The 12,900-nt window shown below is 39.0% G+C and overlaps 1 protein-coding gene across 1 annotated transcript; it reads left to right on the top strand.

Moving 5' to 3' along the window:
• Nucleotides 1-2,022: 2,022 nt before the first annotated feature.
• Nucleotides 2,023-12,576, top strand: npepl1 (aminopeptidase like 1). Its single transcript, XM_022197431.2, has 12 exons — nucleotides 2,023-2,279; nucleotides 3,879-4,064; nucleotides 4,342-4,512; nucleotides 4,648-4,737; nucleotides 5,191-5,272; nucleotides 5,726-5,868; nucleotides 6,499-6,576; nucleotides 6,685-6,785; nucleotides 6,983-7,106; nucleotides 7,226-7,402; nucleotides 8,070-8,180; nucleotides 11,655-12,576. The coding sequence occupies exons 1-12, from the start codon at nucleotides 2,130-2,132 to the stop codon at nucleotides 11,811-11,813; spliced, it is 1,572 nt and encodes a 523-aa protein (XP_022053123.1). The 5' UTR covers nucleotides 2,023-2,129; the 3' UTR covers nucleotides 11,814-12,576.
• Nucleotides 12,577-12,900: the final 324 nt, after the last annotated feature.

Genomic DNA, 12,900 nt, shown 5'->3' with positions numbered 1-12,900 from the left:
TGGTTTCTGCAATGTTTTTTTTATTCTTATAGAATGACTGTGTCCATCTGTTACTGACTCCACATTGTTACATGTAATAGCAGCAGGCTGCAGTATGACGACATACATTATACTGTTAATATTATATATACATGAAGAAGTAGATGTGATTGAATTACACTGAGGTTCTTCAAGTAGAAAAAAAAAGTGGATTGTTGATGAGATTTCAGCGAAAGGGTATAATTTTACGTTATAGAATAAAACCCAGCAAATCCAGTAATGGTTTACTGATTTGTTCTGGGGCTGCACAGTGGAGTAGTGGTTAGCACTTTCGCCTTGCAGCAAGAAGATCCCCGGTTCAAATCCCAGCCTGGGCCTGGGATCTTTCTGCATGGAGTTTGCATATTCTCCCTGTGCATGCGTGGGTTTTCTCCGGGCACTCCGGCTTCCTCCCACAGTCCAAAAATATCCATCATCCATCCATCCATTCTCTATACACCGCTTTATCTTCATTAGGGTCACGGGGGTGCTGGAGTCTATCCCAGCTAACTCGGGCGAAGGCAGGGGACACCCTGGACAGGTCGCCAGTCTGTCACAGGGCTACATATACAGACAGACAATCACTCTCACATTCACACCTACAGGCAATTTAGAGTAATCAATTAACCTCAGCATATTTTTTGGACTGTGGGAGGAAGCCGGAGTGCCCGGAGAAAACCCACGCATGCACAGGGAGAACATGCAAACTCCATGTAGAAAGATCCCAGGCCCACCCCGGGATTTGAACCGGGGATCTTCTAGCTGCAAGGCGAAAGTGCTCACCACTACGGCACTGTGCAACCGGCTCAGAACAGTTTAAACAAAAACAAGAGCCACTGCACCAGTCTACATTAAAACACCCTCAATCCATTACCTTATGTCCTGTGATAATCATAATAACATTATATGAAATAATAAGCTCGCATGAAAATTGTCTCAGATTTCACTGGTTTTTAAACTTGTCAGTGATAACAGATGCACTGATTTTTGTTGCATTGTGGTTCTAACTCTGTGCCTGTATTTTCAATGTAGTCTTTTTAAAATGCTTGTTTTTGATTGTTTATGAGAAGAAATATTTGTTAACTTAGAAAGAATGCAGTTATTGCTGAACAATTGTGAATAATTTCACATTTAAGCGATACTGCACAGGAGTACACTCACCTCTATTTACTGTATGTTAATGGCTTAGACAGAAGGGATGCTGTTTCATTTGACTTACATTAATGGTGTGAACTGAATAAAGAACTGCAAAGCATTACACAGACAAAAAGCAAACAATTAAACAAAGCACAGAACACTAAATGAGAGTAAAGGAAGAGTCAAAAATATGATCTTGACATGACTAATGTTTGTTTTACACAGTTAAAAAACATAGAAGCTTTATTTGACCCTTGTGTCATCCTGCTAGTCAAAATTGACCAGCTTTAAAATTTAAAAATGTGAGGGGGAAATCTACTTTCACAGTGAAACTTCTGATGCCCATATTTTCAACATTTTGGAAAATCTTAGAACATTTTTTGCTGGAAAAGAAATTTTAAAAATGTTTTTAAGAACATTCACAAAAAATCAATCAAAATCCAGCGAAATTCGTTTTTTTAATTTTGTGAATGTTCTTAAAGAAAATATTAGAAATTTTACTGATATGTATGTAATCACTTTAGATATTTTTAGGATTTTTTGGAAGATTTTTACTCATTTTTTAAAAATATTTACAAGAATGTTTCTTGCTGGTTATGGGGGATTTAAAAAAAATTTTAAGGGAAACTTTTAAGGATTTATTGGAATTTTCTTCCTGAAGGTTTAGCAAATATTCAGAAATTTGGGAAATTTTTTGCTGAATTTTTGATTTTTTTTTCAGGCAAAGAAACAATATCTTTTGGTGCCCATAAATGAAGACAACAGGGGAGTTAATTAACTTCATGTCGTTCCTACTGGTCGCCGGTAGAGGTTGATAAAATATCCCATTTTATTTACAATCTCCATAAACTAAGCGGATAAAAACCGTTTGGTCCCTCCCGGCTGCCGTCGCCGGTCCGGGCGGCACCGCTGAAAGACAGCGGTCAGTCCGCTTTAGCATCATTGACAGCCTGCTATCTCAGCCATTCGCAAAAATGGCGAACGTGGTGCTGGAGTTCAAAGCTTCTGCTGGCGACTCGGAGCCACAGAACCGTCCTGTCCTGATTATCGGGCAGCAGATCAACCTGCAGCAAGTGAACTGGAGCCAAATCAAAGGAAAACTGCAGCCAGTCGTTAGCAAAGAGGTAATCCTGTGACTGGTAACGATCGCTGGCTGACGGCTAACGTTAGCTCCAGGCTAGCCAAAGTTAGCGCTAGCTAACGCAGCTAAGTTATCTCAGAGCTACAACACAATTAGCTAACGTTAACTAGTCCCGAAGATGTATGATATTTGTCTAAGTAAGTTTCTCATTCGGCTAATTGTAACTGTAACAATACGAAGGGGACGTTAGTGTTGTTGGCAGTGTATTTGTTTTTATTAGTCAGGAAAAAACTTAATTACAGTCACTGTAACGTACATTTGTTAAGTGTGTTAAGGTACCTAAGTAACATGACACTAGAACACATTTGTTACTTTGCGGTACTATCCATCTTCCGGCAATGATTTACTTCTCCGACACAACTTAGATTAAAGTCCTTTTTTCCGTTTCGTAGCTTCAAGAGTTGTCTGTTTCCTCTCTATAACAGAATAGTGGCCTTGTTAGTGCTGTAAGTCTAATACCGTTTGGCATCCTGTTGATGTTCGAGGTGCTCTGCTGAGTGTTTCGGGCTCTGACAGGTTCCAGTGGTCAGACTCGGACTAAAATACTCCTGTGGCACCCTATGGAGCTGTATACGGTGTGCTACACTATGTCGTGCTAAGTCTTCAGAGGTGGTTGTGCAACTGTAACAGCCAGTCTATAAAGAGAGACTGGGAGAGTGAGTCTGTGAGGCCAAGCAAAGGTTTCCTTGTCCTTCATTCAAAGAGCTTCTGAGTGTTTGTCAGCAATGACCACTTAAAATGATTGTCACTTATGTAGGATTAAAGGTCTTTGCTATGTTTAAGCTGGTAAAGGTGACATCCTACTCGCATACTGTCCGATTTCCTTCTCATTTTGGACTTTTGAAAAAAAAAAAAGCATTCATTAGGAGTAAGAGTGATTAATGTTCAACCTGAAATTGCTTCAGTGCTGCCAAACATTGCACATACACACTTAAACTGCTGAAAAGTTACAAAACTGTTGCTTAGCTGTTCAGTTCTGTCCTTAACAAGAGCAGTGAAATGTTAAATATGACAACAAATGGTATTTCCATTTTAAAGATTATCCACTGACAGAAACCCGCCAATACAGATTGTTTCAGATCATAAACTTGCACAGCATTATTGCTCGGGCTGAAAACCTTTAAGATATTTATTCAGAATCCCAATTTAAAACAAAGAATTAGCAAATCGTAACTTAGTACAGACCTTAGGCAGTACAATAAGGTTTAACCAGTCTGTCTATGAGTTTACAAGTTCCTGCTGTCCTCCTTGTGTGACAGGCATGTTTTTGACTGCATCTCATGTGGTAAACCTCTGACACTGCGCATATATGCGCATATATATTATATTGCAAGTCAGATCAAACCAAACCACAATATCTGTCAGAAAAATTGGAATTATCCCCACATCTTTCAGCTCAGGTAATGACACCATAAAATATCCCGGAGACCTTTGATCATTTATACTCGTTTTGTAAATGAATCACAGTCGGTACAAGTGACTGATGGTGTGCAGGATTTTAAAGTTGTTTACCAAGAGAATAACAAACAGCAAAAAGCTTTATTCTCTTTGTAGTGAACCAGAATGTCTGCTGTTTTCTCAGATCTGGCAGGCGGCTCTCAGCGCTTTGAACCCGAACCCCACAGACAGCTGCCCTCTGTACCTCAACCATGCTGCAGTGGCCTCCCTCCCTTCTCGGGTCAGCCGGCACAACAGCCCGTCTTCTGCCCACTTTGTGTCCCGTCTGGTCCGTTCCTGCCTCCCAGGAGGGAATAACCGCTGCATTGTGGTCAGTTACTTCATCTGAACTTTGTTTGTTTCCTTTCATGTAATTTGTAATCAATGTGTATGGAGAAATGAATCAATTTTCTTTTCCTCAGCTCCTTCAGGGAGGTCAGAGAGCGCTTTCAGCTACGGATGTGTAACTACAGCTACTGTTTAAACACTGATGCTGTCCTTTTGTGTTTCTCTCTGGAAGTCCTGTGGTTCTAAAATCTGTGTCTTCCAGAGTTAAGACATCTTCTGTTTCCAAGTTGCTAACAAATGGGTGTCTCTTGCCCTTCCAGATGGTGTGTGAGCGTTCAGATGTGTTTCCATCTTCCTGTGCCATCGCCAGGGCCTTCCCCATCTTCTCTCGCCGCTCCACATCCTCACGCAGGGCAGAGAAGAAGCACGTGACTGTGGAGTTTGTGATCGTCGGGCAAGACAACAATCCTCTGGATGCTGCAGAACTCGAGGTATTAGAAGTTTTGGCTCGTAGTTGTTCTTTTTTTAAACACAGTTTAGAAATAGCATGTTTTAAACTACCGTATTGCCTGTTAGCTGCAGTCTGCTTTGGCTTGAAGGTTTTTCCTCCCCTTCCTTTCCTTTAGTGTCTTTCCAACGCTGCTGATGGAGTTCGGCTGGCAGCTCGCATTGTGGACACGCCATGCAATGAGATGAACACAGACCACTTCTTGGATGTATGTGAAAATATGAACGGACACTTATCCACTACAGAATTCTCTACATTATGGTAGAAATATGATTTTAGTTGATCAGTTAATACTTTTGCTATGCATATTGTACACACTATTATGTGAAGAGAAATTATTTGCGATTTACTGTTAAATTGAAGGTTTGCCGGCAATGTCAGGAATCAGCTGTGCAAAATCAAATAAAGCAGCTTTATGTAATTTATTCAAATCAGTGTGGTTATTAAATGCACTATCTTTCCAAATATAAACTGTGGTTGTGTCGGGAACATAATACCTGCCATTTAAAAATGTTTACTTTTACATTGCTGCCATTTATTAACTGTTTATATACAGCTTATAAAAGCTAAATAGATATGGTTAAAATAGTGCGATCTGTCTAAACAGTTATGAATATATTTTGCTATGGCATCTCATCACCAGCATCCGTTTCTGTTTCAGGAAATCAAGGCTGTGGGGGCTGAACTTGGAATCACTCCAGTCATCATTCGCGGAGAGGAACTGAAACAAAGAGGGTTTGGAGGTATCACAGAGATGTCTGTTCATAATCTGACAACTCTCCTAATTTGCTGTGTGTGGCGTTTTTTACTAAATGTGCATTAAAAATCATGTAGCTCTGTTGCTTTCCTGTGAGAAACGGCTTAGGCTGCTATTATAAAAAGAAAAAATATCAGGCAAATCACTTGCACAGTTTCAGTTATCTGAGTAATATTTGGCTCCTGAAAAAAGACTTCCGCAGATTATTCTAGGAATTATTCTCCATTCACTAACAATGAACATATGTAATTGAGTTTGCAAGTCTAAATATAAATTTGTGTACCTTTGCTTTAGTGTTTTTGTAAAAGCCAGTGTCACTTTATTCTTTATTACATTCTACTTTGAGAAACTAGATTCTAAAAGGATGTTTGCGGTCTGTATAGATTGATCATTGCAAGTTCAGATTATGTATCTGTTATTGTTCTGTCCACCTTGTCAGGTATTTATGGTGTTGGAAAGGCAGCAGAGCATCCTCCTGCATTAGCAGTCTTGAGCCACACACCTGATGGAGCGACCCAAACCATTGCATGGGTGGGCAAAGGCATCGTCTACGACACCGGTGGACTCAGCATCAAGGGAAAGGTATGTCCAATGTTTCTATGGAGAACAGATCGTAGATGTTGTCGTGCAAATGCATACTAATAAGCAAGTTTAAAAAATGACACCTGCATGCCTGCACTCAAACATATCTACAAAAATGTTATTTTGATATATGATGGTAGCTTGTGGGTAATATTTTCATTTAGATAATACATTTTGAAGGACGCGTTAATCTTCGCTTCGTGACATTTGATGATTTTTTATTCTACGGCTCACACCATCAAACATCTCCCATGTTGCACCTGCAGCATCACAACATGGCAGATATTTCAACAGTGTGTTGTGTAGTCTGGACCAATCACTGTACACCTTTCAGTCTGCTGACTTTGCTAAAGCTCATCAGCTCCCTGGTGGTTTTAACAAACCTGGAACCTGCACGCACTGATACCCTTGATCTATTAGATCAGCTTTAAGCCTATTCTCAGTAATCTGTTTGCATGCAGTTGCTGTTACATGCAGCAGTTGGGCTAAAAAGTTTTTCTAAGTGTAAATACTTAAATAGACTATTAGGTCACTGTGCTGCTTCGTGCAGATAACGATGCAGTATTACAGCTACACGGCAGATCAAAGGAAGTCCTTATAAATAAATAGTATTGTATTTTTCCTGTCTAGACCACAATGCCAGGGATGAAGAGGGACTGTGGCGGTGCTGCTGCCATCCTGGGAGCTTTCAAAGCCACTATTAAACGGGTGAGGACACCACTTGAGAGATCCAAAAATCAGCTGTCATTCAGCTTCCTCTGTATGTGTGCAGCTCTAAGGTTTTCTCAACCAAACTCTCCCCTCTGTTTGCTTCAGGGCTTTAAGGATAACCTGCATGCAGTGTTTTGTCTGGCAGAGAATGCCGTTGGGCCCATCGCCACACGGCCTGATGATATCCACACTCTCTACTCTGGAAAGTGAGACATTTTTAAAAAAAATTATAACCGATCATTTACTTTGAGGTGTATTTGATAGATTACTTGTTTTGATTTGTACATGCTGCTTGTTTTGCCTTTGCTGTCATCGTGTCTGGTATCAGTTTACAAGTCAAGTCAACAGGATGAACAAGAACTGTGGTATTAAATGTTCATCATTTATCTCTTTCATTCTGAAGGACAGTGGAAATCAACAACACTGATGCAGAGGGCAGGCTGGTGCTGGCTGATGGAGTGGTGTATGCCAGCAAGGACCTGTCTGCTGATATTGTTCTGGATATGGCCACACTTACAGGTGCACAGGTGGGTAACTGTTGTTAAACCAACCACAGCGAGTGCACAAATCAACAGACTCAAATGTTTTTGGACCATCAGACAGGTACTGTGTCTGTCACTAAAACCTTTTTGTTTCTGTTGTTCAGGGAATCTCCACAGGGAAGTACCATGCAGCTGTGATGACCAACAGTGAGCAGTGGGAGAGTGCATGTGTGCGCGCAGGCCGCAGCAGCGGAGATCTCGCCCACCCTCTGGTCTACTGCCCCGAGCTGCACTTCAGCGAGTTCACCTCCGCCATGGCTGACATGAAGAACTCTGTGGCTGTGAGTGACAAACCCCAGATTCCTCTGAAGCAACACATGACGAAATGAATGGAAATCAGCCGCATCACAAAATTAGAATAAAATGTAGCTGTCTACTTCAAATATACAAATATAAATGTATGAATAACTGCAATAATAAGTGTAGTTATCTGCCATAGTTATTATAGTTAATTAAAACTAAACTGTGTGAAAAAAAACATTATTGTATTCATAAAATTAAAACTAGAGCCAAGAAAAAAAAATCAGAAACAATATGTCCTTACAAAGTACCTAAAATAGAATCTAAATATACATTAAATGTCTGCTGTTTTAGTTTTTGACAATGTGGTCAAATCTTTCAACACAACAAGCATTACTGCATATATTTATGTATCGCCCACTCTAAATCATTTAGTCCTAGGCTTCTCTAATACTGATACAATCTGCTATTCATGTTTACCTGAATGTTCACTGACTTTTTTGACACCCATAAAAGCCTCCTAAATGCGATACACCACATTTGTAACATGCTACATCACCAGAATAGAATACTTGGGTTTCTGGTTATAAAGCTATTATAAGCTAAGCTGGTTAGCCCGTAATACTGATGTGTTGTAAAAGTAGAATATTTGTCTAGTGACTTAAGTTATTTGCTGAGCCACGTCTTCTTTTCCTTGCGCTTTGACAGGACCGAGAGAACGCTCAGAGCTCCTGTGCCGGGCTCTTCATTGGTTCCCACTTGGGCTTTGACTGGCCTGGAGTCTGGGTCCACGTTGACATCGCCTCTCCCGTTCATGCTGTGAGTATCTGTGATATCATTTTAATCCTGGCGCGAATTGGGTAATAATCAGGACTTCGAAGTGGATGTTTCACTGGGTGTTTTACCAGTTAACTATCCCATTATTTCATAAAACGTTGGATGCACTTCTATTTGATCCATAGAAGAACACATTTAGCAGAACTCTAAAGCGATAATTTATACTACAAATGATCAGCTTGTCAACTTGCGGTGACTCTGCTCGGGACGCCTATGTGAAGAGTACCAACTTCATGCGACCACTATGATAACTGAATAGTTAAAAGTAAAAGCAAAAACAGCAAAGACAAGTGTAGTGACCTCAGAGCGTCTTTTTTTTCACAACAGTCACTCTGTCAAATCTGCAATAAATCAATCTTCCACTCTTCAAAGTTGGTTATTATTATTTATTCATTATCCATATGGTGCCAGTCAGTTCTGCAAAGTGAAGGATGACAAGCCAGAGGCTAAAACACTGTGTGGTCTTTTTTGAAAATGTCATTGGAAGTCCAAATATGTTGTTTTATTTAGAACTGTATAGTAATTGTTCATGTAAAGCTTGGCAGTGTTCTTTTTGTGGAATATTTAGTTTTACAAGTGTTCTTGTGCTCTGTCATTTAAAACTCCTAACATTTCCTTTTGATATTTCGTGGGTAAATGAAATTAAATTCATACATGTGTTTCACGTATCCAGATACTTCTTGGGGCCATTGAATGTTTCTTTTGTTCTGCAGCTAGCTTGACAAGACATTTCTTATGCTAGAATGAGCGGAAGTGGACAAAGGAGTGTCAGATTAGATGTCACAGTGCATCAGTACCCTAGATCACACCGTATGTTAATGCAGCTGCAGACCTGAGTGTTTCTGACAAAGACATATAAACTTAAGACTTAAGCACACACTGCTGTCAGCTACTTGAACTTAACATTATTCACTACAAAGTTTTATGCATATATATTAAAACTAGTACAGCAGCTTTGGAAAATGTTCTTGTTTGTGTTATAAAATTAGCCACAGTATTTACTGTTACCAAAGACTCAGTACCCTGAAGGAAGACAGTCAGCACAATGTGTAAGGAAGTTGGTAACAACACTGATGTGAAACCTCATCTGCCCTCTTAGCTGAATGAAAAATTCTACATTAAGCAATCTTGAACTAGGTGTATAAATAGTCTTGTGTGAACGCTGCCAAAACGAGTGACTGTAGTGCCATGAAAATAGATTTGAAAATAATTTCATCTATAGATAAGTGCAAATTGACAATCCCTGACCAAATCAATGAGTCTGGCCAGTGATTAAAAACACACACCAGAAGATCTTTTCAGACATCAGTTGTGTAACATTTCTAGTTTCATCAATCTGTTGAAGCGAAAGTGTTCTTGATATTTGTCATCTGTGGAAAAATTGGACAGAGTATTATAGGTCAAGGAACTACGAATAAACAAATGATTAATAGCAAACCTATAAATGTGCAGACCGGATCAATCAGGATCTAACAGCCAATGATAGAATGTACTTTTCTTACTTCAGGCAGGTGAGCCGGCACAGTTTATAAGCAGTTCAATTATTAGTCAGATAGCTGGGCACTTGGAAGATATTGTACATGTGGAGTCCAGTCTATTGCAATTCTTGTAAAGTAAATGATAAGACATTCTGATTCTGGAATTTCCCAAAATGAATATCATGGATTTTTCACAGAATTTTCCTAAAATTTTTAAGGTAATGTTCTGGGAACTTTATTGGAGTTTTATCTGATTTTTTTTTTCATTCTATAGAAACTTTATGGGAATTTTCCTGAAATTTTCCACATATTTTAATCAAATCTTATGGGAATTTTCCTGGAATGTTGTGGGTAATTTTCTGGAAATTTTATAGGAATTTTCTGGGGATTTTATAGGAATTTACCTGGAATTTTATGAGAATTTTTCTTGGGAATTTTCTGGAAGTTCTATCAATATTTTCCTGATATTTTATGTAATTTTTAAAATAAATTTTCCATGGATTTTATGGGAAATTTCCATTAATTTTATGGAATTTTTCTTGGAATTTTCTGGCAATTTCCCAAGAATTTTATGGAAAATTTCCAGGAAAGTTATGGGAAGCCCAAGGAAATTTTCCTGGAGTTTTCTGAGAAATTTCCAGGAATTTTATTTTGAGATTTCGAGAATTTTTCTGGCGACTTTATTTTACTTTTCCAGCAATTTTCCAAGAATTTTATAGGAATTTTCCAAGACTTTTCCATCAAAATTATGGGAATTTTTCTGCAACTTTGATGGGAATTTTCCTGGAATTTTGTGGAAATTTTGAGGAATTTTCCATGTAAGTTTCAAGGAAAAGAAGAAAATTTCCAGGAAAGAAAAAATTCTTACGGGAATGACTCGCCTTACTTTTCTGGAGTTCCAGCATGGCTGTCTGTGCTGCTGCTGCTCCCTGAAGCCCCCAAGTATCTCTCCCTCAGCTCCCTTGTATGTCTTCAATTTAGTCACTTTAATGACATTTCTCAGAAATGGAAATGACAATTAAATTTTGAACCAGGGAGAATTTTAACAGAAACACCTGGCTTATCAATAACACCATTATTTATAACACTGAGCCATGTTTAGGTTGAATTCCTTCACAGCTGTCGGGATAATTTTATTTGAGTGTCTTTTAATTTCCACACCTTTTTTTTTTTTAATTACTAAGGTGTCCTGGTGCCCTGTTTTTTGTCTTGTTAGTCTAAAGAACAGGGCTCATAATGACTTTGACTGTACTGAAGCTTCTCATTAGCCCTCACGTTGTCCTCATTTACAGGCACCAAAAAATATTGTTTCCAAAAATTCAGCAAAACAATTCCCCAAATTTCTGAAAATGTGCAAAACCTTCAGGAAGAAAATTCCAATAATTCCTTCAGAGTTTCCCTTATAAGTTTTAATTTTTTTAAAATCCCCCAAGTGCGGCAAAAAATTCTAGTAAATATTTTCAAAAAATGAGTAAAAATCTTCCAAAAAAATCCTAAAAATATCTAAAATGATTACATATATATCAATAAAACTTCTAATTTTTTCTTTAAGAACATTCACAAAAAATCTACCAAAATCCAGCAAATTTCGCTGGATTTTGGTAGATTTTTTTTTGTGAATGTTCTTGAACATTTTTAACATTTCTTTTTTCCACCAAAAAATGTTCAAAGATTTCCAAAAAATGTTGAAAATGTGGAAATCAGAAGTTTCACTGTGAATTTTTTTCCCTCCCACATTTTCAAACTTTAAAACGGGTCAGTTTTGATCCACAGGACAACACGAGGGTTAGTGTCTTTATACTGTCTCAAAAGTATGTTTAAGAGCTTAACTCTACTAATGTCTATGATGAGCTGGGCTTTAGACCAAAGGTTTTAGCCACACTAGCCAGAATAGAACAGGTAATAGTGGAGTGACTTCAAAGAAATAACACTGAATTTTAGAATCTGACCCATTTTTTTTGTGTGTGTGTCTTTACAGGGGGAGCGTGCCACAGGATTCGGCGTTGCTCTGCTCATGGCCCTGTTCGGTCAGGCGTCAGACGACTCCATGCTGAACCAAGTGTCTCCTCTGGGTGCATCCACCAACATGTGTGAAGACCAGATGGAGCGCGACTGCAAGAGACGAAGACTGGTGTAGAAACCCAACGGTTCACTCCCCGACCGCTCCGCTGCCACCACACACCCAGACTGCTCCAGTTAGAGTTAAAAACGTTTTAACCCAATTCAACTTCCTGTGTTTGATTAAATTCACCGAGTAAAGCAGATTATCATCAGTAAATCAAACGTGGTAAGAATGATTCTGATCAGACACGGCCCCTCACTGTCCTCGTTACTCAGCACATGATGCACTCAGCGCCTCTTTAGCTTCTCCATTGTTCAGCTGCTTTTGACAGAGATGCATTGATTATAGTAAAACCTGAGTGAATTAGTTGGTTTATCTTGATGACAGATTCGTTTTTTTGTAATTGTTTTGTAACAGATTTTACAGTAAACGGCAGTTTAAACGATTTTACCTCATACCTCTTTTTCTTTTCTTTCAAGTATCCACCTCATCAGCAGGACTTGTTGTCAGTTGATACTTTATGCAAATCAGTGATGATGCATGTTGTCTTTGACGTTGTGAAAAAACACGGGATGAAGATCAGTGAAGCTCGAGTCTCTTGGTAACCACTGCACTTTGTTCATCCTGTGTATAGCTGGACTGCCTGATCTGTGGAGGACTGAGCACTTAACTGGAGTTTTAGACGGTTTCACAATGTTAGACGAATGGCTTTGTCAGCGTTAATACACGTGCAACATGTAGAAGTATTAGTCAAGATTCCTGCACAGCTATGATGTTTTTTCACCCTCGTGACAATCATGTTGTCCTTCAATAAAGGCGGTGCCATCTGTCCTCTGTGTGCATGTGTGTCCAATGAAACTTTTTCTGCTGAGAGACGCACTTAAAGGCTCTTGAAAAAACCAGTCCGTGCACATTCAAGTGGATTTTTGGCTTCTGTTGTAAGCTCAAGAACACCAGTCACTCACATTACGCCTCCGCCATAGATGTTCCCTTTGTTCAACATCCTTACAAAGAGTTGGGAATTTTGTAATGAGTCTTTTGCCACAGTTAAACTGAGGTTTCGTACCAGACCACCAGTCATCATGGTGCTCTGTTATTACAGTTTCAACCCATCCAGCTGGAATCGAACTAAAAACAAAATCTTTATTATCAAGATGATTCT

The sequence above is a fragment of the Acanthochromis polyacanthus genome, chromosome 5 (assembly GCF_021347895.1).
Source record: "Acanthochromis polyacanthus isolate Apoly-LR-REF ecotype Palm Island chromosome 5, KAUST_Apoly_ChrSc, whole genome shotgun sequence".
NCBI lineage: Eukaryota > Metazoa > Chordata > Actinopteri > Pomacentridae > Acanthochromis > Acanthochromis polyacanthus.
This window is presented reverse-complemented; position numbering and strand designations above follow the sequence as displayed.

Coding starts and splice junctions, on each gene's coding strand:
- npepl1 (XM_022197431.2), top strand. CDS start 2,130: ATGGCGAACGTGGTGCTGGAGTTCAAAGCTTCTGCTGGCGACTCGGAG. Junction 2,280..3,878: donor AGCCAGTCGTTAGCAAAGAG/GTAATCCTGTGA, acceptor CTGTTTTCTCAG/ATCTGGCAGGCGGCTCTCAG. Junction 5,273..5,725: donor GAAACAAAGAGGGTTTGGAG/GTATCACAGAGA, acceptor CCACCTTGTCAG/GTATTTATGGTGTTGGAAAG.